General features: G+C 46.9%; 1 protein-coding gene and 1 long non-coding RNA gene across 5 annotated transcripts in view; one reads left to right on the forward strand and one right to left on the reverse strand.

Moving 5' to 3' along the window:
- Positions 1–25,610, forward strand: part of FBXW8 (F-box and WD repeat domain containing 8) — a 113,615-nt gene extending 88,005 nt beyond the window's left edge. Inside the window, 4 exon segments of the mRNA XM_034639303.1 lie at positions 11,032–11,159; positions 22,121–22,294; positions 23,734–23,844; positions 24,372–25,610. Coding sequence (XP_034495194.1) covers positions 11,032–11,159; positions 22,121–22,294; positions 23,734–23,844; positions 24,372–24,504 — 546 coding nt within the window. The 3' untranslated portion in view covers positions 24,505–25,610.
- LOC117795275 lies at positions 6,456–25,140 on the reverse strand. 4 transcript variants are annotated; one of them, XR_004619196.1, is made up of 3 exons: positions 25,053–25,138; positions 21,751–21,833; positions 6,456–7,327 (listed from the first exon to the last, which is right to left on the reverse strand). It is a non-coding gene; the product is annotated as an uncharacterized LOC117795275 (long non-coding RNA). The 4 variants fall into 4 exon arrangements; XR_004619197.1 differs by lacking the exon at positions 6,456–7,327 and adding an exon at positions 15,499–16,507; XR_004619195.1 differs by lacking the exon at positions 6,456–7,327 and adding an exon at positions 15,499–16,697.
- Positions 25,611–26,791: the final 1,181 nt, after the last annotated feature.

The raw sequence follows: 26,791 nt of genomic DNA on the forward strand, positions 1-26,791 counted from the left end.
GTGAGAAACTCCTGATGCCCTATCAACGGCTGGGAGATGGAGGGAAGGGATCTAAGAGCCAGGGAATGCGGGCAACTTCCAGAAGCTGGACAAGGCAAGGAAACGGATTCTTCCCTAGTCTTCAGCAGGGAGCATAGCTGACACCTGGGTGTTAGCCAATGAGGCCCAGAGTAAGCTTCCAATCTACAGGATTGTAAGATGATAATGGTTTGTTTCAAAACAAGAACAAACAAAAAAGAGGTGGGCAATCTGAACTGTGGGGCATGCAGAAAGGTCTTCTGGGACCTGGGCCCCAGCCCTTGCTCACCTCTCCTGCTCCAGATACAGGACCAACTGACTGGACCTGGACCAAATTCAATACCCAGATCCTTTGGATCTTTCTAGGTTAGGACCTCTGGTTCAGGCTCCATCTACTCCCCTGGGTGGCCACGTTGCAGTGTTTCCCTGGGGTGTGAACTCTTGTCTTATGTTCACAAAAATGACATGAAAATAATTGCTCCCCAGTCCCCCCTCCCTCAGTGGTCCCTGCTCTTGCCCCACCTCTGCGCTTTTATGCCACCTGTCAGCATACCTCCTCATGGTCCCATCTGGCTTTATCAGAGCAGTGGCTCCATGCTGAGGACTGTGGGCAAGGCCCCGGTGCTGGCCTTCAGCCTGGCCCTCAAGACCTGTGGCAGTCAAATTCCTGCTCTCCATCCCACACCTCCAGAATGAGTCCCTTCCTCCAGCCAGGCTGACTCAGTCCACAATATGACATGTCTATTACTAACTAATGTGGAAACATTCCCTCTTTCCCTCCTGTCTCTCCATATCCTTTCAGGAAAGGTCTGTCCAGGTCCCGCTTACCAGAAGGAGCCTTACTGACTCGCTGGCTCTCAGTGAATACCCTTCTTCTCTGACTTGTGTGGTACACGGTCTAAATCTCACCTTTTGGTAGTGTTACTGCCTAGGACTCTTCCTAACTAGATTAGCATTAACTGGGAGGCAGGAAGTGAGCATTTATAGCTGAGTAATACTTCTGTCATGGTGGAGACTCATTTTTGGCTTGGGAGGCAGTATTGGTATAGTGAGGGTTCTCCAATGCCAGGGGGCATAGAAAAATGTGGATCTCTGGACCCTAGCCCCAAGGTTTCTGAGTCAGGGGGTCTGGAGTGGGCCTGAGAATCTGCATATCTGGCAGGTGCTGTGATGCTCCTCGTCCTGGGGCCACACTGTGCGCACCATGGGGTAGAGGTTTAAAGAGCGTGGGCTTGGAGGCCAACCACCCAGGTTTGAATCCTGGTTGCAAAACCTCATCACTGTGTCAGTGCTGCTTCAGCCTCTCCACACTTCCATTTCCTCATGTGCACAGTGAGTAGATTCACGTGCCCCCCACCATATGGGATTGTGGGGAACAGATGTGCCCCCACCATATGGGATTGTGGGGAACAGGTGAGAGACTGCATCATGGTAGTCTTTTGCACCTAAGAGAACACTATACACATCAGCCACTACTAAGAACCATTTTCTTGGAAACCAGAAAGGCATTGTGATATGGTGGCAGACACTGACATAGGGATGGGACTGGCTGGGCTCTGCCTGCTGTGTCCTTGGCGACTCTTGTCACCTATGTAATTGGGGCAAGCTATTAGGCCTCTGCTTCTTCGTGCATAAAATGTAGGCAGTAGTACTTGTCTTCCACTTGGTGGGTATGAGAATCACATGGAATATTCTGAAAGGACTTATGTGAAGGAATATCAGGATTATTAAGAGCTACTATTTATAGTATTCTTTCTATAAAAGCATGTCTGAGTTCATGTGCATGTGTGTGTGGGTACAGTCATGAACCACAGCTGCAGGGTGGACCATCTGCCCGACACCAAAGGCCCTGACTATTCAGTGCATTTGTTCACTCTCCCCTGTCAGCTCTTCTGTGTGTCCGTGGTCTGATTTTAGCCTTACTTTGTCCTCTTCTAAGCCTTTGTCCGGTCTAACCTGAGGCCAAGCTCAAAGTCATCAGCCTTGTCAAACAGGAGCCAAGAGCCCGGCCAGCGTGACAGCCTGCGCGTCAGGTCCAGTGTTAAGTCTGCAGGCTTGCAGACACCGTCACGCAGTCTGCAGCCTCCGTTCGCCTCCCTGTATGAAAGCGATGGATGAACTTTCTCGTGGCAGCAGTGAGCAGTTACCTGTGGTTATTGTTGGTGAAGCACTTTGAGACCCGCTGTGCTCTTTGTTACCGTGAGGTGTGTTGGGAGCCTACCAGGGGGATGGGAGGATTTTCAGCTTTCGGTGCTGCGTATGCATAATAAGTATAATCTCTTCGTTGGGCTGAGCGCTCTGATGAGGAACACTTCCTCTTGGTTTTAGGTACCTCTTCACGGGTTCTTTGTCACATCTCTGTTCCTTATTCTAGCCCGAGGACAGAGATGGTCTAGAGAGAGCCCTGCAGCAAAGCAGAGAGCCCTATTCGCCTCACTCCACAGAGCAGACCTGCCGGCCTTTATTATTTCCAGCATCTCCGGATGTAGGGTTGAGAGAGCGGGAGAGGGATTGGGATTACGTCTGCCTGCATTTTCACCCGAGCATGCTCTTGCTGTCTGGGTTCTTTTCAGGTTTAGGTCACAATAGGTGTTGGTTTGGCCTCGCTCTGGTCCTTTGTAGACATCTGCCCACACCACAAAGCCCCCACATTTGGCACGGACCGCGGTGATTGGCAGCGCCTTCCCAGGCAGAGTCCAGTCCTGGAACAGCGGGGGTTGCAGGTGCATTGGCACGTGCTGGTGGGGAGCGCACACGGGCTTTGCCTACCCAGCGCCTGGCGACACTCAGCAACACCGTCCCATCCCTGAAATATCTTGGCCTTGTGGGCTTGTCACTCCAATTAAAACTTAAACATGAAAGCAGCCCAGGCTGCTGCTCCCTTTGTGCTGCATTTGAGTGTGGCCTGTGCCAGCAGCATGTCATGGAGACTGTGGCGGGGGTGCCACACTTCAGGGATCTGCGCTCGTGTCGGGGCTCTGTTTCTTCAAGCCTTGCGTCTTGCTGGTCACTGCTGCTGAGTGCACCTGGGAGGCAAGTTTCTGTTTGCCAACAGAAAGTCACCTTTGGGTTGGTGGGGAGAGCCATTGTGCACACGTTCACAGACATGCCGTGTTACCAAGCCTCCTGCTCGGACTTCTCTCTGGCAAGGACTTAGAAAATAGTCTCTCTGGCTGATTGTCAAAAATTACATCATATCGGAGTAAACTGCTTTTAAATCAGACATCCATTATTCATGTATATTAACTGCTTTTTTATTTTTTTATTGGCTGTTTTGTGTATGATTTACTCTTTTCTCACTAGGTTCCCCCTCCCTCCCCAATTGTCTGTCTTTCTCATCGTTTTTTTAAATCTTAGCTCATCTGTGAATTTATAGAGGCTGTTCACTTAGCTTTGTATGTGAACATGAATATGCAGACCCTGCATTTTTTTATAGTGAAATTTTTAACCACATTTTTGCGGGTCATGTTTATGTTGGGTCAGAAGAGCAGCTTGGGTCATTCATATGAGTAAATTCTACCCCAAAGAAGGAGAAGCCTTTTTCTTTTGTATCTTTTTTTTTTTTTTAATGGGCATTACTAGTCTTGCACTTCAAGATCTGTACAGAATGAAACTGTACCTCCCACTTCTGAAACAGATAAATACGGTACCATGAGTGCAAAAGCAAATCGACTTAATGTGTTCATCTGTATGCGTGGAGCGGATCTCTACTGTAGGCCTGCCGTTGGCCTGTGATCGATAGATACAGGCAGAGACGGGTAGCACTTACTCATTCTTTCGTCAGATACGTACTGAGTCCCTCCTATGTGCCAAACACGGCACAGGTCTGCAGGAAATACCTGTCCACTGCAGACCGTACTGCTGGAGGGTCCCCTGGGCTGCTGGCATCTCTGTGGTCGTGGTGCATTGCCCTGTTTGGAATAAGGACTGGACTCGGTCTGTTTTACCTATGTAACCCCAAATCGGCATTGTTGTGGTAGATAGTCAGTATTGGCATACTTTTAAGCACATTTACCTGAATCTTGGCTCACTGTTCCTTCCAGCATCTCAGGCCTTTTTTCTGGAATGATTTTCCATCTTCCAAGAGTACATTCTTTAGAAGTTCCTTTAGTGAGGGTCTCTCAGGCACAGGAGTTCTCTGTGTTTTTATCCCAAAAGTCTCTCTATTTCACCTCAGTCTGAGGTAGTTTTGCTGGTCCTTTCTAATTGTAGGCTGACAGTTCTTTTCTCTCATCCCTTTGAAGAGATTATTGGTTTTGACTCCACTGGGCACTTGGCTGTCAGTCTAATGGCCATTGCTCTCGGGACTCTTTCTCTGTTTTTGTCTGCTTTGAAGATCTTTTCCTTACTTGTCTGTGGTTTCTCTCTGATGTCTGTAGGTGTGCATGTACTTTTATTTTTCCCGTTTGGGATTTCTTGTGCTTCCTCAATTCCAGTTGTAGAACATTCGGAGCCATTGTTAGAGTCTTTGTCTCCCTCGTCCTGTCTGTTCTTCCCGTCTGGAACTCAGGTGGGTGTATGTTGGACCAGCTTGTTCCTCATCTGTGCTGTGCACCGCTCGCTCACACCTCCCATCTCTGCCTCTCCGTGTTGCATTCTGAGTGATGCCTTCAAATCTATCTTCGGTTCACAGAATTCTCTTGGACTCTCATTAGTTGTTTAGCTCATCCATTGCCTTTTTAATTTCTAGAAATTCTATTTGTTTTGTTTTTCCCAAGGCTACTTTGCTGCTTTTGATCCCTCACCCTCTTCTATTTCTATAAACATTTTCAGCATACATTTTTTGTTTTATCTAATAGATATCTGATATCCTTGGAAGTCTAATTGTTCTGTTTGTTTTCTACCTCATTTATGATTTGTTTCTGTATTGGGTTTTTTTTTTATTATTATGAGCTCATATTTGGCTGATCTTGATTTGTAGGTTTCCTAAGGGGCCTGGGTTGAGAGCGTCTTCCTCCTGAGAAAACTCAGGTACCAGGAGACATGTTACCAACCTGAAAATACCTTAATTACTAGGCATGGGGATTTTTGGCCTTACAGGTAGTATAAATCCAAAGTCTGAAGCTGTGCGAGGGCAGACCCAGAGCCCACATTTTTCATCCTGAGCTGAACCTGAGGCAGGCAGGTTTCCAGGTAGGCTCTCTTTGCCAGTAGATCGGCCTTTTCCCTGCTTTGCTTTTTACTGAGTGTACCTGTCCATACAACGGCCCCAGTTGTAGGCAGACATCTCGGTTCTAGTATTCCATTTGGTGCTGGCTGGAAACTTTGCCTCCTCTTTCCCCAGTTCTAGTCTCCTGACATTGGCAGATGTCCTCCGAGCAGCCCCTGACATGAGTGCCACTTCCTTTTCTGGTTTTAGCGCCCTCTTCATTTTTGGCTCCTCAGAATTTCTCTGATTTCTTAGGAGTTAAACAGAATGTCTGAAGAACGTTTAATAGACTGAAACTTATCCAGCATTTTCAGTGTTTGTAAATAGGAGGGTTTCCCACATACTCTAGTCTGCTGTGTTGTCAGGGTAAAACCTTAGCCTGTATACAGTTAGGGTGTTCTAGAATCTGGATGTTCTGGAGAGAGATCTATGGAACCTCCTATGTTGAGTAGGATGAAGTGATTCTTTGTATAAGCCAGTAGCAAAATTAGGCATCCCGAAATGGGGGGAAAATGTGTCAAGCAAAAGAAGGCATCTCTGGGTATTTATTATGAACCAGACTGTGGTGAGCTCTGGGTTTTCCGGATACCGTGTACCGATCAGTTAATCTCCAAGCACATGGGTCCTTGATCAGTGCTGCAGGAATGAACGATAGGATTTCTGCCCCAAGGAACTTCAAGTCTAAGTCTGAGCAGTGTTTTATAGCATGTAGCATGCTGGTTAGTAACAGAGCCTCAGGTGGCCTGCCCAAAGCTGTCTCCAGTGTTTGAGAACACAGGTCTGTAAAAGAACCTGATGTGCAGTTCAAGATGGCACCTTGGGAACACCAGTTGAAGTGTGTAGACAGTAAATACCTTCAGTACTGACAAGAGGGGAACTTGTCAAATTGAACTCAGCCAAGGGCAGAGAGAGCACAAAATAAGCTTAATTGGGATGGAAAAGGAGAGAACATGAGGATTATTCGCTTTACTCTCTAGAATTTGGCTTCTTACCATGACTATCCCTCTCAGAAGAGCAAAGTATGTGTGGTAATGATGGGGGTGGCTTCTTAGGGAATCCAGAAAGAAAATAGGTAGATTTTGTCATCTCTAAGGATTTCAGATATCCTCCCCCACACCATGCCTTTTATCTTTGACTCTCTCAACCCAGTATCTCTCAACCTTTAGCTCTCTTTGTCACTTCTCTTTTTTAAAATGGCAGCAGACAAGTCATCTTTAAACCACTGTGCTTTTCTATTTTTTTTTTAAGATTTTATTTATTCGTCAGAGCACAAGCAGAGGGAGTGGCAGGCAGAGGAAGGAGGCGGCTCCCCGCTGAGCAGGGAGCCCGATGTGGGACTTGATCCTAGGACCCTAGGATCATGACCTGAGCCGAAGACAGATGCTTAATCAACTGAGCCACACAGGTGTCCCCCACCGTGCTTTTTTAAATGCCACCATCTTTTAAGGAAGCCTTCTGACCACTCCTTACTCCTTTGGAAAGGCAGTGCTGGGGTCCTGAGGAGGTGAGCCAGCTGCTCAGGTTGTTGGTGTGATGCCTTTGGCAGATAGAGGAGTATGAGGAGGACTTACTGACGGGTAAGTTTAAAATCAAAACAGAAATGGAGTTCCCTTCTTCATTCATCAGTGAATGACCAAAAGTCTGGGACTCCAAGGCTCTATAATCTCTTCTTAGTGATTTCTATATGCAACCGGGTCCTTTCATTTGAAGGTAACAGCAGTCCCAGATTTAGGAAACACTTGCAGTGCGATATTCAGTTCTCACTGGGTGGGCGAAGGACCTCACCCCACTGCAGGAACAGTAGCCGTTTCTCAGCTCTTTCCTTCATGTTTTGGTTGGAAAGCCAGTCCTGGGTACACTAAATATTCTGGGTCACCCCTGGAAGGTACAGGGCCCATCTGCACGAGGGCATCCCCGATGCTGGCCCTGTGGCTGCCACCTCCTTCCTGATTATACCCTGCCACTCCTGCCGTTACAACACCAGATGCGAGGACACGGCTGTAAGGTGGTTCTCCTCAGAGAGGCAAGTCCCACGTATGGAGGAGCAAGACAGCGGGGGGCCGTGCAGCAGCTGGTGAAGAGGTTGGTCGTTTCAGTTGGCTTGGCAGCAGGCTGACGCTTCTGCACATTGTCTGCCATCCCTGGTCATTCCAGTACCTACTGCAAAGATGATTAATAAATATATGTTGACTTAACTGTTGAACGAATTACATTACTGATCTAAAAAATTAGAAAGAACCCAAGTAGCCATCAGTATGAAATTACATGTCCGTAGAGAAATTCTGTGCAGCCATTAAAAAGAACAAGATCTATCTATAGATACTAATGAAGAAAGGACTCTCATGTTGTTTAGGAAAAACAAGTTGTAAAACAATATAATCCCATTCAGAGGAAAAAAACATTTATACACACAGAAACAGACAAGGCAAACCTACGTCAGAAAACAAGTCTAGCAGTATATACGCTGAACTGCTGAAGTGTGGTTATTTCTGAGATCTACAGAATGTTACCACTTCTTGTAATTCTGTTAGAATTTGTTACAAGCTATATTACGCTTGAAATAAGGAAAAAAAATAGATGTTTAAGAAAAAGATTTCAAAGAAATCTGAATAGCTGCCGAAATGGAAAGTTTGGATTCTTTTTAAATATTTTTTTAAAATATTTTATTTATTTATTGGACAGAGAGAGAGACAGCCAGCGAGAGAGGGAACACAAGCAGGGGGAGTGGGAGAGGAAGAAGCAGGCTCATAGCAGAGGAGCCTGATACGGGGCTCGATCCCATAACGCCAGGATCACGCCCTGAGCCGAAGGCAGACGCTTAACCGCTGTGCCACCCAGGTGCCCCGAAAGTTTGGATTCTAAGACTAGGATTTATGAAAATACTTTAAGGTTTCTAAGAAGGAAAAAAAGAAGGAACTTTCTGCTGAAGTTCTTCTTAAACAATGCTTGTTTCCATCAGGTGCGCTCTTGATAGATCTCTCCCTGGCAGCCAAAGAGCGAGGCGCACCCAGTGTCCTCTGATGGCCCGCGCATCTCCTGTAGTTCTCTCTGCACAATAGACGCCGGTCTTAACCTTGTCACTTGAGATCATGCTTAAAATAAAACTTTGCTCTGTAATCACTTATGTAGGCTCTTTTGTAACATGCACTTGGTACTTAAAGGGAAAAATCCCCAGCAATATCTATTGATTTGGCGGTCACATTAGTGCAGAACATTTTCTTTGAGATTTTAGCTCTGGGTAGTATTTTCCTTCTTTCCAGCGTATCCATACACCTCTGAGAGGGAGTCAAGTGGCCATGGGTTGATACTCACCCAACTGGGGCAATAAAGAGAAAAATTAGTCTAATGCACGGTCTTAACAAGAGGGGGAGTGTGAGCATGAATAATTAATCTCACTCGTCTGTGGCAATCAGATAAAATGAAGTCCCATTTGCTCAACCTTATTAAAAGAGAGAGAGTGTGGGAGGGAGGGAGGGAGAAATGGTAAAGGTCGTTAAGGGACTTTTAACATGGAAAGAACCGCCTCTGAGATGGGTAATGTGTTTTCTAATCTCTGTGGTCTTTAACTAACCCTAATGGTAAAGGTACTCTTCGGATATTCTGATTCATTGAATTATTAAACATTTCAGAAAATACTTGACTCTTTTGACTATGAACTTTGATGCCTTTATGATGAATTTGCAGTCTTTCTGAAGAGGAATCAGATTTCCCTGTGTCACTCATAGGTGACCCATCCACTTGTCAAAAAAGTACGAGAAAAAGTAAAGACAGACTCAGCATCAGATTTTAATTCTTACGTTTATTGTGGACATTTGCACATTAGAGGCTTCCTACTATGAAAGTTGAAAACAAAAAGAAATTGAGTCCAAGAACTCTACCAAAAGCTCTATTATTATACAGAAACGAGGAAAATTACCCTTATGAGAGACCATGAGGTTGCTGTTAATTTTTTTTCTCCCTCCAGGAGCTGATTTTATGCAGCTTTTAGGTTATTTACTATAGATAGAAGATTTGATTATTTCTATGTTCTTACTTAGTAGAATAACTTTTTTTCTGGATATTTTAGAATTGTTGAAATTTTTTCAGAATTATTAGAATTGTTTGAATTTTTTCAAACTTTTTTTCAACTGCATGAAAACAAAAATAAAATTTAGCTTGTTTTCTGTAGTCTTAACGGATTAGGAAGGCATTTTAAAATTTGAAATAGCTTATTTTCCTTTCAGGTGCTGCTAGCAACAGTCAATTAAAGTGATAGTCGTGGGGCGCCTGGGTAGCGCAGTCGTTAAGCGTCTGCCTTCGGCTCAGGGCGTGATCCCGGCGTTCCGGGATAGTCCCACATCGGGCTCCTCCGCTGGGAGCCTGCTTCTTCCTCTCCCACTCCCCCTGCTGTGTTCCCTCTCTCACTGGCTGTCTCTCTGTCACATAAATAAAATAAAAATCTTAAAAAAAAAAAAAAGTGATAGTCGTGTTTTAACTGTGAAGCATTTCCGAAGATTCACTTGTTAGAAACGTGTGTTGACAAGATCATGGTTTTCAAGGTGGAGACCATCAACCTCTCAATACTGAAATAAGAATCTATATCGTGATAAATTGATAAATGTAAGGTTGAGAAGAAAAAGCACATCATTTTCATGTGTGTGCGAAGGGAGGCGGACCTCTCTACAAAATATTAACATTAAAACTTGAGTTCAGTCATTTTAACCACATGATCAACAGAATGCATGCTGAGAAGTGTGTGTGTGTGTGAGTGAGAGACAGAGAGAGTGAGAGAGAAGGGGGGAGGGAGAGAGAGAATGAGGGGGCTTTTGAACTGTGAGTTTTGGGGCACAGGGGCTGTATCTTAAGTATTTACAACAGTGACTAATCCATAGCAAGCATTTCTTTTTTTAAAGATTTTACTTATTTATTTGAGAGAGAGAGAGAGAGTGCAGAGGGAGAGGGAGAAGCAGACTCCCCACTGAGCAGAGAGCCTGCTGCGGGGCTCGATCCCTGGACCCTGAGATAATGACCCAAGCTGAAGGCAGATACTCAACCGACTGAACCACCCATGCACCCCCATAGCAAGCATTTAACATTAATTAATTGAATTACTAAGATTTTTTTTTAGTAAATGACTTAAATAATCTTTAGAAAGTTCCTTACAAATCCTTTTTTTTTCCTTTTTGCTGGAGAGAAAGCACAGAAATGTTCAATCATAATGAGTACGTTGTCTAGAGATCAAGGATACTTTATTTGCTTCCATACCTTTTAGAACAGAACCTCTTAAAATTAGCAAGTGGAAAGTGGCTGGAGAGAGAAATGTTTGGGAATGTCAATTATACCTCAGTTAAAAAACTTTTTTAAACCTTTGGGAATAAGACTTTGTGTTCTGGTTTGTAGTTTAGTCTAAAGGAATCATCTGTCATGTAGTGATTATCCTTCTGGAAATATTTACCGTTCTTTTTTTTTACCTTCTGGGATAGCAATAGAGAGAGGGGAAAAATAAGAGAACACAGGCTAGCTCATCTGCGGACATCAGAAAATCAGAAAGCAGCTTCCAAATCTGACGCAGTCAGCGACCCTTAGTTTCCATGCTGCTCTTTCTGGGTTAGGAAGTTGGGATACTTAATGTCCCCATTTGGCATTTTCCTTTGTGTCCTATGATTTTGTACCTTGGCCTGAGGAATTCTCTGGATGTTCTTTTGTTTTCTTTTGCATTTCCTTTTGTCATTCTAAGAGCCATATCCCTATCCTGGAAAAGGTCAGGAAATTACCTGGCAGAACATCTCCCTTAAGGGGAGCTGGTGACGATGCCAGAATGAGAAGTGTTGGATGGAGGCCTGCTGTATGCAACTGCACACCCACGTGTCTTCCTTCCTTCCCAGATCCTGGTGTACAGCCTGGAAGCAGAACGCTGCCTCTCGAAGCTGGGCAACGCACTTGGTGATTTCACTTGCGTCAACCTCAGGGACAGCCCTCCCAACCTCATGGTCAGTGGCAACATGGACAGGAGGTAGGTGTAAGTGAAGAGCCACGTTTTGCAGGCACAACCACTTCTGCCAGGGCTTTGCCCCTCTGCCTCCACCGTGCTCGCTCATTCCCTCTGCTGCTCACACAGCTCTGTTCTCACTCCACAGCCTTGCCCGCCTCAGTTCAGCCTGATCCTTAAATACCGTCTCTGTGAACTTGGAGAACAAAGTGCTGCATTAGGTAATAGTTGGACAGAGCTATGTCTCTGCCTCGTTTCTGAAACACCATGGGAAGGTGGTCTTTTAAGCCATTTGGTGGACACAGTTGGTAGAAGGTCCAGTGAGACCACTTGGAATATCTTTTGTCCCCCTGCTGCAAAATTTGTTTGGCATTTAAAAGCTCACTTTCTAATATTAAAAACAATAACCTAAGGGCTGAATCATGTTCAGCAGAATAGGGTTGCCTGCCAAATGATGTCAAGAGTATATTTCAGAACACTATGGTGTCCCTCTGGTGATGGGGGGCGGGGAAGGGACTTGATGGGAACAGATTCCCGTTTCTATTTAGCTGATTAGCAGTCTTCTCTTTAACGCTTTGGCTTAGGGAGTCGGATTTTCCTGCTACAGGGTCCAGTGCCAACCACGGACGCTCCAGGAACCATCAGCACGAAAGGATTAAAGTGTTTGAAAAGACCCTCTGAGTCCAAATTTTAGGTCTTTTTCCCTCCCCATCCCCTCTCCCCCTTGTCTTTTCCTTGTCTTTTTTTTTTTTTTTTTTGCTGGTTTTTTTCCTTTTTTNGCTGGTTATCTGCCTTGTCTGATCCAGTGCCCCGAAGAGAGGTAGCATGGCTGGAGGCCAGGGTCTGCCGGCGCCCCCTCCCCCGGGCCCGGTCCCGGGCTGCAGGTGGTGGGCTGCTCTGCTCGGTGGGGGGATCAGATCGCGAGGCAGGCACTCCTGTGTGCCAAGTCTCAGACCTCTGCCGCGCCAGTCACCAGTGCGGCAGCTTGCAAAAATAATTATCGTGTCAAATAATATTCTCAACTCCTGACCTTCGCCCCTCTACTGCCCCCTTCCCTTAGAGCAGAAAGATAGCTTGAGTGTGCACTATTGAAAGAAAATTGTTTCTCAAGGCTTCCTAAAATGGCTGATAATTTTTGACTCGAGAATTGAACTCCTCAGTGTATGTCCAGTTTTTTCCCTAAAAACAAAACAAAACAAAAACTAGGCTTGATAAGTGGCCCCACATGTGGCACAGCAAATGAATCCAGTCAGTTTGCAGTTTATTCCCATGTTGTACTTCCCAGACTGAGCTGTAGAAAGGCTCCACGCTTCTCTGATAGGATCCCACCCCCCCCCCCCGCGCCCCGGGACCGAGCGGCTACTACTCTCTTTCCAGGAGAGCAAATGCAGGGGCTCTCGGGGGCATCCAAATGGAAGGGTTTAGGATCGTGGCTTACGCTTCAGAGTTTGTTTACAGCATGAGCATCTAGGTGTTCGACCACAGCGGTGTCCCAGGGGAGAGGCCTCTGCTGCCTGCAATACTTAGCCCCAGAGTCGGCTGCAGGGGGACAGTTAAAGCCAGACCGTCCTGACCCTTGTCAGCCCAACAGTGTCCTGTCTTAGCAGACCTACAAACTCCGTAAAGCTGACTTTGTCCTCGGGAGCAGGGCTGCCAGAAGAGGAGCTAAAGGCCCTGTGTAAAACGGCTCTCTGGTCATGTTCAAGTGCAGATCTGACCATGTGAAGTCTGTGTCATTAAGAAACCAATGCTATGGTGTGGGTTTTTGGTTTTGTTGTTTTTTAATCCTCTGTCTCTGTGGATGTAAAGAACAGACTAGTGGCTTGGAGTTGAGAGAGGGTATTCAGAGTGGCGTTCCATCAGGGCAGTCCTCGATCTGAGCCAGCTATTTGACCGCTGCTGGGACATCAGGGGCTCACCATCGTATAAGAGGTCGTCCTTATGAATCAGAATAGTAGTGTAAGCCAAATGAATTGGAAGCATGGGGGTTAAAAAATTATACGTCTGGAAAAAGGAAAGAATAAGGAATCTAGACTTTCAAATCTAGTAGAGGGAAGGGGTGTGCGTGTGTTTTCCCAAAGGCTTAATAGCTAGGAGTCAGATCTTGTTAGAGCTGTACACGCAGGCTCTTACAGCTTATGTTTCATCTCAAAAGTGGGAGGGAAGAGGGAGAAAATGGGAAACCCTTTCCCCATGTGGCCACTGCCTCCACAGCCCACCATCCAGAGTTGACTCTTCAGCGTCCTCTGGTGTTTGCTTTGTGTTTCGTCCAGAGGATTTGGTTGCGGTCAGCAGGAGACAGGCAGTAATGGACTCCATTCCTCTTGGCCAGAACCAGAACTCCCACTTTCTCTTCAGTGATTTAAATAAATGAATAGTTGGCAGTCGGGAGCTGTGTAAATGAGGCTCCTTTCCACTCTGTCTGTTCTCAGTCTCCTCATCGGTGACCTGCTCATTCCCCACCATGAAACTGGGGATCTGGAACAGAGCAGCTCATCAGTGCTCTGCAGGGAGAATCTAAATAGGAGTTGGTGGTAAGGGCCTATGTCAGGATGGGAGTGGGTTGTCAGGATGGGAGTGGGTTGCCAAGGCAACAGTCACTGCACCAACAATTCTCACTGCCTTTCTCACCCTGGAATCTCAAGATTAGTTTTTAAATTTTTAGCAGCTTTATTGACATAAATGCACATGCTACAATTTGCCAATTGTACAGTTCACAGGGTTGAATTGTATGATGTTCACAAGGTTGTGCAGTCATCTCCATCACCCCAAAAAGAAACCTGTACCCGCTAGCAGCCACTCCCCATTTCCCTCCAGCTCTAAGCAACCACTATTCTATTTTCTATCTCTATGAATCTGTTTCGGACATTTCCCATAAATGGTATCCTATAAAATGTGACCTTTCATCACTGGCTTCTTCCACTTAGCATGATGTTTCCAAGGCAAACTTGCACTGTAGCGTGAATCCTACTTCATTCCTTCTATGGCCAAATGGTATGCCACTGTATGAATACACCACATTTATGCGTTCATCAGCTAATGAACATCTGGGTTGTTTCCACTTTTTCACTCTTACGAACACTGCTGAATCATTCAAGTACAGATTTCTGTGTAGATGTAGGTTTCCAGTTTTCTTGGCTATATAGTGAGGAGTGGAATTGCTGGCTTATATGGTAACTCTGTTGAACCTTTTCGGGAACTTCAGACTCTTTTCAAAGTTGGCTGCGCCATGTGACATTCCCACCGGCAGTGGGCGACAGTTCTCATTTCTCCACGTCCTCGCCAGTCCTCACTCCTGTCTCTAATTGTAGCCTAACGGGTGTGAAGTGGCAGCTCATGGTGGTTTTGATTTTCATTCTCTTGGCGGCTGACGCTGGCGTACATCCTTTCGTGTGCTCTTTGGCCTTGTTGGATCCTCGGCCTGTTCTTCTAGCTGGGTTACTTGTCTGTTTATTGATTGAGTTGTAAGAGGCTTTCATAGATTCCAGATACCAGTCCCTTATCAGATATGATTTGTAAGTATTTTTTTTCCAGTCAGTGGGTTGTCCATTCTCTTGGTGGTGTCTTTTGAAGCATGGAAGTTTTTGATTTCGATGAAGTTCAGTTTATCTGTTTTGTTCTGTCACTAGTGCTGTTGGTGTCACACTGAAGAGGCCATTTCCTAGCCCAGGGTCATGAAGATTTACTCTTTGTTTTCTTCCAAGAATTTTTCTACATTTGGCTGTTCCATTGAGGTCCCGATGCAGCTACAGTTGATTTTTGTGTGTTGTGAGGTGGGAGCCCAGCATTCTTTTGTGTGGAGGTCCAGCACTATCTGTTGAAAAGACTATTTTTTGCCCCGTTGAACTGTTCAGCACCATTGGTGTAAATCAATTGACCATAAAATAGAGTGGTTATTCTAGGTATAGTTGTCTGATTAAAATTAAAATCGAAAAGGATACTAAAGTAAGCTAAATATTTCCGTGTTTCCAGTTTGGGATCGTGGGCCTCATTTGGGGAGGGGTGTTATGTACATCACCATTATTGCCTGCAGGTGGCATCACGGGCTGGCTTGCTGGGGATGGCAGGATGTTCACAGAGCTCTTCACGGTCATCCGACGCTGGCCCCACTGAGGAAACGCCAGAAAAGTCGAGTGATCAGTCCGAGGGCCTCCTGCTCGTTATGGGCAACACAGGGAGAACTCCAAGCCTCAGGATGCAGCTTCAAACCGCAGTGTTCCAAGCAGAGCCTAGAGTTGGATCATTAAATTGGGTCGTTCTACTTAAAACTGTACATTCTTCTAGTTGCTGTTTACAGCGAATCCTTCACCAGAGGCCATCGTCAGTGCTACAGAGATAAAGCTATTGATTTTAGCATGTAAGGTTATATTTAAGATTCTCTAATATAAGAGCCCAGGTTCAGCAAGACAAAACAGAATCATGTATTGATTTGTTTAAAAAAAAAAACAACACAAAACTTTCTTGATTAATTTGGTCTTTAAAAAAAAAGTTTCATGTTTTCTTATTTGTTCCCTCTATTTCCTGGATAGAAATACAGCTTTAGGTCAGGTCCTTCTAAATGAAACTGCTGAGCCAGAGTCTGAATAGGCTTCGTCTTTGCCATCAAATACAGTTTGCCTTATTACCATTCAGGACTTTTGAATCCAAACCAATGGGAGGTAGGCCCTGAGTGATGACCCCCAGTTATAGAGTCTCGGCACTTACTTCTGGCCCCGACAGATATGAGGTTGTGGTGCGCTGCTGCCTGCTGTCAGAGAGTGTGAGTGGGGCGTAAATGTTGTGTTTGCTCCATCTGCAAGTGTTATAATAAGTTATTCAAAGCTCTTAGCACAGGACCAACCAGAGCGTGCCTCCCTCTCAGTTCCAGCACGTTTTCCTGCCCATCAGATGGATGCTCCTCTGCTGGACGCTTTGGAAGGTTCTGGTGTCTTTTATTTTAATTGGCGGGCTAGAGCCGACTCCTGTGGTGTGATTTTCATTAGAGAGGGGCTGGAGAGAGGGAGTGTTGGAACAGCCCTCCAAACCCAACCATGAATATTAAACATAATACAATTACAGCTCTCGGACTGATTTTTCTTTTCAACGGGCAAAGTTGATGAATACTCGATAGATAGGAATTCACAATATCTTCCATTGGCTTCTTTCTGGCCCTGGAATCCATGGTGTAGGCAGGATTTTGTACCCATTTGTCGTGCTACCTGTTTCCCCGCATCGAGTCTCTGATCGGAGTGCTGAGGTTGCACGCTTGGCCAAGGGACGCGGTTCAGGTTGGTGCCGCGCGCTGTCAGATGTCCGAGGCAGACACCGGTTTCTTAATGTGGATTTGAATGGCTCGTGTGGACTTCGTGCACCGTGGGGTGTGCTATTTCTGTCTGTTGACGGGAAAGCAGAGTGATGCCTCTCTAAGGAGATGTCATATAAATGCTTTTCTTTTTTCCTGGGGGGAGAAGTTCAAGTCTCTTTTGGCCCATTTTTGTTTGCCTTAGTGACGTAAAATTCACAAATGCTGTATCTTTTGGTGTATTTGTTTGTTTTGTTTGGAACTATCCATGCTGGTATCATCTAAATACAATAGGAAAACAGATGGCAAACTTTGAACTTCTGGACCAAATTTGTGTTTGCCTTTGTCTTCCTAACAGCCAAACTGTAAATTATGGAGTATAAATATTCAACAGAGGAGCTCTTTATGAAAATCACCACAGCAAAATAGACCCTTATTAACCAAATATGCGCTGGAAAGTACTTGGGCTAGAATCTTCCTCCCCCCCTTCCCCATCCTTTACAAGTTGCCGTTAGTGAGCAATGTAGCTGCAGCCTACGGGCATCACTCCTTTCACAGCATTTACACCTTTTCTCACTTCGCTTTCGCTTTCGCACAAAAGCCTCAAGTGGCCCTAAATACTGAGAGGGTCGACCTTTGTTTTTCAAGCCTGTTCTGTGCTCTCCCTGCATCTGAAGCCCCCTACCCCTCACTGGGGAGGGAGGATTGCATGGCCATTCACGGAGCTCGTCAGCGCCCTGCGTGGCCTAATGGTTCCGTGCGCTGGCCAGGAAGAATGAATGGATCTCTCTTCCGTGTTCTAGGACTATGTATTTCTCAAATCCAGTTTTATTTGAAACAAAGCATACATCCAGGAGTGTATGTTAGCTATGTGTACAATTTTGTCATGGATTGGCTGTGCACCCATCCCCCCAGCTTAAGGAACAGGACGGCTGGTACCTCTGAAGACCTCGGGGTGCCCCCCCCATCATGAACGAGTTCCTGTTTCTGAAACAACAAGGCAGTGTCTATGCTTAAAAGTAAAGGGCACCTTTATCCCCTTCACTCTGCTATCACCACTCTTCCCCAGGGTAACTGCTGTTACCAATTCAAGTGTGTCCTTTGAGAATCGTAAGATTTTTCTTTTCCATTTTTTTTCTTTCAAGGAGAGTGGGGGGTGGGGCCTGGGGAGGGAGAGAGAGAATCTTAAGCAGGCTCCACACCCAGCACTCGGAGCCCAACGCAGGGCTCGATCTCATGACCCTGAGATCAAGACCTGAGCTGAAACCAAGTCGGACGCTTAATCAACTGAGCCACTCATTCGCCCCCAAAATCTTCAAATTTTTCAACTTTACTTACACAGGTAACCTACACATTCAAAACTGAATTCAAAAGCACAACGGAGAAGCGAGGCTTCTGGGCACTTCTCTTCCTGAACTTCCTGTTAGCATTCTCCAGAGGGTATCTGTACGCATACATCACAGACACACTGATTCTTCACCCCCACACCTGTCACACCACCGGCCCGCGCCCTTGATGTGTAGCAGCGGCTTGGTGGCCGCCGCCCATCAGCCTGCACCGCTCTGCCTCCTGTAAAGACCCCCACACTGCCTTCACGGGCACTCAGCAGACCCTCTCTCTAGTGTTTCCAGCCCCTCTGGTTACCATTCATCAATAGGTGATGGGGTTGATCTTTCTGTCAGGTTGCTTTTAAGACCTCTTTTGTCTTCTGCATTTTCTCACTTCAGTAGGATACTCTTAAATCCATAATTTTTTTTTTAAAGATTTTATTTATTTATTTGACAGAGATAGAGACAGCCAGCGAGAGAGGGAACACAAGCAGGGGGAGTGGGAGAGGAAGAAGCAGGCTCATAGCGGAGGAGCCTGATGTGGGGCTCGATCCCATAACACCGGGATCACGCCCTGAGCCGAAGGCAGACGCTTAACCGCTGTGCCACCCAGGCGCCCCCATAATTCTTTTTTTTTTTTTAAAGATTTTATTTTTTATTTATTTGACAGAGACAGAGACGACAGCCAGCGAGAGAGGGAACACAAGCAGGGGGAGTGGGAGAGGAAGAAGCAGGCTCATAGCAGAGGAGCCTGACGTGGGGCTCGATCCCACAAAGCCAGGATCACGCCCTGAGCCGAAGGCAGACGCTTAACCGCTGTGCCACCCAGGCGCCCCCATAATTCTTTTGATTAGTGCTCATAGAGTGTGAGTGTGCATGCCTTTCATGAATTCTAGGAAAAATACCAGCCATTAACTGTTTGGATATTGCCTCCTTGCCATACACTGTTTTCTCTTTCTGGAACTTTTGGATACATGTTGAACTGTCCCCTTCTATCATTTGCATCTCTTAACCCCTCAGTCCCATTTTTCATCTGTTTATCTGTGCTGCATTTTAGGTCATCTTTCAGATTTACTGTCTAATCCACAAATTCTTCTGATTTTAATTTCAGGAGCCATGTTTTCATTTACGGAAGTTTTATATGGCTGCCTTTTATTTTAAGGCAGGCGTCTCGACTCCCACTCCCCACTCCTTTTTGGGTGGGCCCAAGTCTTAACATCTGGCCCCTGGTTCCTGAGGTTGGCAGCTGCCAGCAGCCTCGCCTCACCCCAGGTTGTCCGGGCTGCTTTCCAGCTTGGGCCCTGGGACAGTCGCTTGCTTCGTGGACCCAGCAGTATTAAGTGATTTTCAGTGGGAGGGTCAGTAAGTTGTCTGAAACAGAAACCCCATCCTTTGCTACTAAAAACAGTGCTGTGGCTAATGGCCTTGTATGCCCTTTGTATACATATAGTAGGTACAGCCTAGATAAATTCCTAGAAGAGAAACTGCTAGGTCAAAGTATACTGTTTGTTGGATATTTCCAGATCACGCCCCAGAGAAGCGTTTGTGCTCTCGTCAGGCGTACGTAAGTACCTGTCTGTCCAAGGCTGTCCAGCGTGGAGGGTGTTTACTGCCAAACTTAACCTTTACCAGGTAGATAGGTGACAGGTGCTATCCAACTGTAATTTTATTTCATAATTTCTCTCATTGCCTGTGAACACACGTGACACGTGTTTAAAAGCCATTAGTATTTTCTTGTGAACTTTTTTTTCCTTAGCTTTTCTCTTATTTTAATATTGGGTTGCAGATCTTTCAATTTGAAGGAATTTTGTTTTTACAAGAAATTAGCCAGTTATCTCTGTTGCAGACATTTTCCCCAGTTTATCATTTGCCTTGACTTTGATTCCCCCCCACCGTGGGAAAATTTTAAACACTTTTATCGATGTTCTCCCCTTTTTGACTTCTGGGGGTTTTTTTGTTTAGAAGGGACTTCCCTATTCTGAATATTCTTGTAGCTAATTATATTTAACTCTTTGAGCCATCTAGCATTTATTTTGATGCTAGAGCTCCAACTGGTAGAGCTCCAAGTTGAAAAAATTACTATAGGGTATTGTCTTTAAGTGGGATCTTTTCTTTGAGTACATTTTTTTAAAACTAGTGGTTGTTTGTACCTAAGATAGCTATTGATTTTGACATATTAATTTCATTTGAGTCTGAGTTATTACTGAATTATCTTCGACTGTCATCTCTAATAAACTTGTCCACTTCATTTTTTCTTGTATCTAATTGTACCTAATTTTTAAAACAATGTGAAGTAACCGTAAATGTAGATCACTGTTTTTAAAGCCTTCATTAGAAATAAGTGTTCTATCTCATCCCATTTCTTTTCAGCATCCATGGTTTGTTGTAGTAATTTGGTGAACAATAGACATCTTCGATGGGTCCTGCTGTATGTTACTCAGGTCTGAGCACAGATCCCGATCTAGTGTTGTTTTTGACACTCTGCTCTGTCAATTTTGGGGAGGACAGAATGCTGGCTTCACATACACACCTGGGAAGCTGTCGTCCGTCCTTGCTGGGCTGGCTGTGGAGCGGTGTGCATAGCCCTGGGGGCTCTTCCCTCCAGCGTGGGCCTGGTTAGCTGGTTTGTGGGACTGTTGCTTTCTTGATAGCTTTCCCAGTCTGTTCATTGTTACCTTTTCTATACTTGGGGGTCAGTTTGGGTAGTTCACATTTTTCTAGAAAGTTGTTTATTTCATCTAGGTTTTCAAATTTGGAGACTTAAGAAAATCAGCTTTGGGGCGCCTGCGTGGCGCAGTCGTTAAGCGTCTGCCTTCGGCTCAGGGCGTGATCCCGGCGTTCTGGGATCGAGCCCCACATCAGGCTGCTCCGCTGGGAGCCTGCTTCTTCCTCTCCCACTCCCCCTGCTGTGTTCCCTCTCTCGCTGGCTGTCTCTGTCAAATAAATAAATAAAATCTTTAAAAAAAAAAAAATCAGCTTAAACCTGAGATTATGACCCAAGAAACTGACTTAAAAAAAAAATCTACAAAAATTAGGTCCATGTAAGTTTTTTTTTTCTGGGCAGTTTTACCAAACATTTACTAAACTGTCCCCTTCATTATAAAGCTTTTTGTCCTGAAGTCCACCCTTCCTGTGTCACGTACGTTGGGTTTTACTCTGTGATCCATTCAGAGCGCTTCCTGTTACTCGGTGCGTTTGTGCTGTGTGCATCCGGGGCTCAGCAAGCACGTCAGGTCTGGAGCCGGCGGGCTGGGGCTACATTGAGCGTTTTACTCGTCGCTCCGTGGCCTGTGTGCTGCCAATATTGTACTACATCCCTGTCTTTTTTAAAACAAACAATTATGCATTTAAACTGGGTAGCCACACTGAGTATAGAAGTTTCGGTTCAAATTCTTGTTTGTTTCTCAGAACGCTAAAAACAACAGATCTGGGTGTGCATGCTCGTAACTGAGCGTTTAGGACACAGAATGTGTTTCAGGTCATCTCTCCTCACCACTTGTCGGGACCGCATTTAACATGTTAGCCTTGGGTAGGTCCGGCTCCCCTGCTGGCTGGTGGAGAGTCTTTCCCTTTTGGACTTGCAGCACAGGGGCTGTTAAACCCACCTGTACTGAAATCTTACTACATTTAATTTTTGCTCTTGTGGCTTATTTCCAGAACTATGTTGGTGTTTCTGCTGGAGAAGTTTCTGTCTCATTATCTAATTTGTCCATAGGTAGAAATTCAGCATATACTTGAGTTTTTAAAGAGGTTCTTAAATTCAGCTTGACAGAGCAAGTAATTGTTTTGAGACTTCAGATAAGTGCCCACACAGTCAACTACAGCCACATCCCTTTCCACATTTCAGCAAGAGGGTGATGAGCTCAGAGAGTCGCGTTAACTACCAGAAAAGTGTTAATTTCCCCACCAGGTGTGGATCTGGGTTGCTGACAAGTGTGGCTGGTTGACCTCCGGCCCTTTGCAGAATCCCAGACTGCCAGCAACACTAGAGGGGCGCCCCGCTTACCACCGGGAGAGCCCGCACGCTCGGATGCCAGTCCTGGCTCACCTTCCCTCTGAGCGGACTCGTGCTCAGGGCAGACGTCTTTCCTGTCAAGAAGAGAAAGAGCAGGATGTTTCTTTTGAGTCTGTCTTGTTCCAGGGGCTTTTAAGTCATTCTGACTAGACAGTTGTAGGCACTGTAAGCAAGCGCATTCCTTGTGCATCTTAGCCTCCTGTGATGTGTACAAGGGCATAAACTTCTCTGCCGGTGTGTAGACGCTTGCAACCAAAGGGGTTTGTTGTGCATAGACTAGCACCACTGAGGATGAAGGTGTCATTTCAGGCTTTAACTCGCATCCCATTTCCCTTCTCTGTGCTCATCTTGGGCCTTCCAGGGTGCGGATCCACGACCTCCGCACTGACAAAATCGCCCTGTCGCTCTCTGCTCACCAACTGGGAGTCTCTGCAGTGCAGATGGATGACTGGAAAATCGTCAGCGGAGGCGAGGAAGGCCTGGTCTCTGTGTGGGATTATCGGATGAGCCAGAAGCTGTGGGAAGTGCACTCCAGGTAACGGGGCACTTATGGTGCTAGGCTGCCTCTGAGCCAGCTCCCCGCATGGTCCTCTGTGCAGCCCCTGGGCTGGCTGCAGGGGTTCCATTTCTCAGGCCAGGAACCCCAGTCACTCTCTTAGTGTCAGTGCGGCCATGACTCCTGCACAGCTCGGGTCCCCCACTCCAGGGCCCCAACGTGCATGACCCTGATGTCTCTGTTGAGAAGGGCACATAGGACAGAAAGTATTCAGGCTTTGGTTCACTGAGGAGGGAGGATTTGTCATGTCAACGTCATCATCCCGAGTGTCAGTGGGCAGCCTCACCGACGCAGGCATAGGATGCTAAGGAGGCCAAACCAGGAGAGGCAGCCCTCCTGGAACAGACTTGAGGCCATCTTGCCTGGGGCCGGGGCTGTCTCTCCACCTCACCCCACCCTGCATGCCTCCGGCCGGACACCCTGTTCCTGGGGCAAGGTGGGGAGGAAGCCGCCTTCACAGCTGTCCCTCATGTTCCTCAACAAACACCCTGTGAGGACTGAGCCTGATAAAAGACAGACATAGACAGATGTTAGGACCTGCAAGTCAGGCTAAGAGAAGGCAGGGCAGCCCAGGTCAGGTGCAAAAGCAGGCAAGGTTAAAAGAGGAACTGACTGCTTCTTAGAAAGCAGTGGGAGCCAGTGCTCACTCCCTTCAACGCAGACTTGAGCCCCGGGTGCTGTCTACAGGGACTCCGTCCAGCCGTGCCGTATTCGGCAAGTCGGTGTGTAACCCCTTTTTTCTGCTTTCTGTGGTGATGCGTGGACTTGCCACCAGGTGGTGCCAAGAGGCAACTAAAACTCCTCCATGGAGCCATTCCAGACCTGCTCGTTAAGAAAGCCTTTTTACTGCCTTAAGGAGCCGTGGGCCATCCCCTCTCCCGCTCTCCTGCGGCTCTGGCTACTTCACTAGGCCAGCGCTCCAGCAGATCTTTTTCTCTCCCTGAAAAGCTCTGCTCCCTCATCATTCAGGTGAAGCCTTCCCCAGAATTCTCCTGTCCCAGCACTCGTCTTCCTAACTCATTTGTAAACCTACAACCAGTCCTGAGCGCTACTCCACGGTCGCCCTCTCAACCCGAGGAGGAGGGGGCCTTGCTGGGTCAGCCCCACAGCCTGCAGTGGGGGAGCCTGACTTAGAGACCTTACTCAAGGCCGGCCAGCCAGTGATGGGGCTGTTCCGCACGGCGGGCTGCTCACCTCCGTGATGTCTGAAACACCCTGTCGCAGGGTGGTCAACCGGGGGCATGGGCGGGGGAGAGACCTGAGGCAAGACTTCGTCCCTCTGTGGGCCCAGGTTTGTCCTGTCAATGAGAAACTTAGCCGAGGGTTCTAGAGTCCTTTGTACTCTAAACTTCCAAACTAGGGTCTGCCCAGTTTCAGGGGGCTTCCTTTGCCCACGGCTCTCTCCTGTCGTGTTCCAGGCACCCCGTTCGTCACCTGTCCTTCAACAGCCACAGCCTCATCACGGCCAACGTGCCCTATGAGAGGGTGGTGCGCAACACAGACCTGGACAACTTCGCCACTCACAGGAGGTCAGTGGGCTGCGCTGGGGCTGCAGGGGTTCCGAGCAGCCCATCTGAGTTTGAGTTTGTGAAGAGAATCCCACCAGGGTCTTCTCTCAGGCACGGCCGTTCTTTTCACAGAAATTGTGAGCTTACATGGCCGTTCAGGAGCATGCCTGTTGTGAGGGCCTCTCCAGGATAGCGCGTGGGGTAGGCGCCCAGGGGCCTGGCCGTGAGCACCCGGAACCACTGTGGCTGGACTCCTGGTGCTGGTGGCAAAACCGAGTCCTCACGCTTAGTCTATGGGGTGACTCTGCTCCCACCCTGGTGGGTCTTCTAGACTGTAGACCTGGCCTCTTCCCTGATGCTGACACTTTTCCACCCCTGTGGGCCTCCCAGCATACCGTTCCCTCTGCCAGACTGGGCTCAAGTCCGGAGATTGAGTGTCCAGCACCCCGTGGGCCCAAGGGACACACATGGTACAGGAAGCACTGTCCTGGGTGGGGCGCATGCCAGCAGCGCTGTACTGACACTCGCTGTCCCTGTGCTTCCTCTAGACACCGTGGGCTGATCCACGCCTATGAGTTTGCCGTGGACCGGCTGGCTTTCCAGAGCGCGCTTCCTATCTGCCGAGCGTCCGGTGACAGTGTGCCAGGCTACAACTACGATCTCGCACTTGCCTTTCCCTAGGACCGTGGTTAGAGGCGCGCCTCGTGGGGGAGCAGGGGGAAAAGGGGAAAAACCCAAGCCGATGAATTGTAAAACTCCCGAGGAGCTCGCCCCAGGTTTTAAAGGTCTGGGGGAAGGAAGCCAGCCTGGGGTGCACCTGTCTGACCCCCCGGGTTCTGCAACTGCTTTTGCTTTCCTCCATTGCCAGTTCGCTCCTCTGGAGCTTTCTCTCCCTGCACACTGTTCCTCTGCTCCAAGTACCACACACTGGCGACACACTACCCCTCCTTCCTCCTGCACCTGCTCTCTCCTGCCTGCAGTGTGGGTCTCCCCTGCCGTCTTGTACACTACCGTGCAGGGCCCGCTGGCCATCTTTCCAGTCTTCAGGCCCTTTCCTCTCAGGGGAGCTGTGGTCTCTGAGCTCACAAGGCCCTCACATCCCCTGGATCTGAGATCCCGTATTCACTCTGGTGGCCATTCATACCACCGCCCAGTATAAACCCAGGTGAGCAGTAACTGTCTTCTCATAGTTTTTACCACGATTTATAATTATATATTTATACACTTACCGCATTAAAGACTTACTGGTGTGTCCACGACGCGTGATACGAAGTAGATTATTTTCTGCCTATTCGTTGCACCTAGGACGGAAGAGCTGGGGGAGAAGCGGTTCTCCTGAACCACTGGGCTAAAGCAGGGCAGCCCCGGGGGAGCTCTTCTGCATGCCAGCCAGCTCCCATTTCCAAGGGATTAAGAGGGGGAACCCCTGCATTACTCCTGATGTAGGCTGTTCTGAGCAGCAGCCACTAATACCCTTGAAAATAGTAGCGCAGAACTACAAAGTCCACGCTCATAGTGGGCGATCAACAGATATAACCGGTAAAATAAAATATGGAAGGATTCAGAGGATTTACTTAATAGAAGTTACAAGCATGATCCAACAGTTTTGTGCCCTTTTAAATATCCATAGACCAGGCACAGAAAATGGCTGTCTGAAGACCACTGAGACAAGGCAATCTCAGATTGCACAAAGATAGATCCAGGCCCAAGTCACTGACCCCCTAATGCAATAAAATTAGATAACAAAGAAAAATGGAAAATGTGAACCCTCTGGGCCATGAAAACAATATCAAAACCCCAGGGGTGAGGCCAGAGTAGACAAAGAGAAATGGGGCTTGAATAGAAAACAGACCAAAGATAAATGGATAGCTGTTACCTCACATAGTGACCCCAAAGGAAGGAATTAAAGGAGGGTTAAAAACACCCATTGGTGGAATAGAAAACCACCAAAACCCTATGTTCGCCCCATTTTACACTGGACCAGTTTTTTTTTTTTTTTTTGGAAAGCCAAAATATACAATTTTTTTAAAATTTATTTTTTTAAGCAAGCAGAGGGATAAGTGGGAGAATTCTAGGCAGACTCCCTGCTGAGCACCGAGCCCAATGCAGGGCTCAATCCCACGACCCCAAGATCAAGAGCAGGTGCCTAACCCACTGAGCCACCCAGGTGCCCCTCAAATATACAACTCTTGATACAAAAAGGCACAAGAGGCTCTGAGAAACGGAAAAGGAGGTAATTACGCACATGGGATTTTCAGGGTGGGGATGATATGCCCACACTGATCTGGGAGAGAAACGAAGCTCTCCTACTCTACGTGAGTATATGAAATGGGGAAGTGCTGTGAAGTTTTTGGAAGTATTTTCAGATTGCTTAAGACAGTCCATCACAAACTTCCATGAAACTCGATAGAACAGTGGAACCAGAGAAAGAGCCGCACCTGGGAACCATCACTCAACCCCCCAGAGCAATTCTCGCTTTCAGACGGTCGGTCTGCTGCTTCCTTTCAACCAAATTACTTCCTAAATGAAACTAGTCTGCAGTCAGCAGATGAAGTATTTTATTTACTCCTGTTGTCATGTGGTGCTCTGACCCCCTCGTGACCTCGCTCTGTAAGGTTTGCATCTCTCGTAGCTATCGTGCAACTGGACCACTAAGTGAAGCACATTTTTAAGAAACAGGCCCTTCCAGTTTGATGTCACCACTCATTTTACAGACACGTTCTCCCTTCCCAACCATGAAAGGTCACTGAAAACCCAGAAAATTTTACCAAAACTAGAAATAGTTTTAAACTATTATCATTCACTGCCAACAGTCATAGGGGTTTTCTTTCCTCCCCGTTTATAACCTCTCCCCTAAAGGAAAATTGCCCGGTTTTGTGAAGGAGGGTTTATCAGGCAGTGTTTTCTGCTGCAAACTTTACACCCCGGAAGGAGGGGAAAGGACAAGAGTTCCTCTAGAAATCAACAT

Source organism: Ailuropoda melanoleuca, chromosome 12, assembly GCF_002007445.2.
Source record: "Ailuropoda melanoleuca isolate Jingjing chromosome 12, ASM200744v2, whole genome shotgun sequence".
NCBI classification, from domain to species: domain Eukaryota; kingdom Metazoa; phylum Chordata; class Mammalia; order Carnivora; family Ursidae; genus Ailuropoda; species Ailuropoda melanoleuca.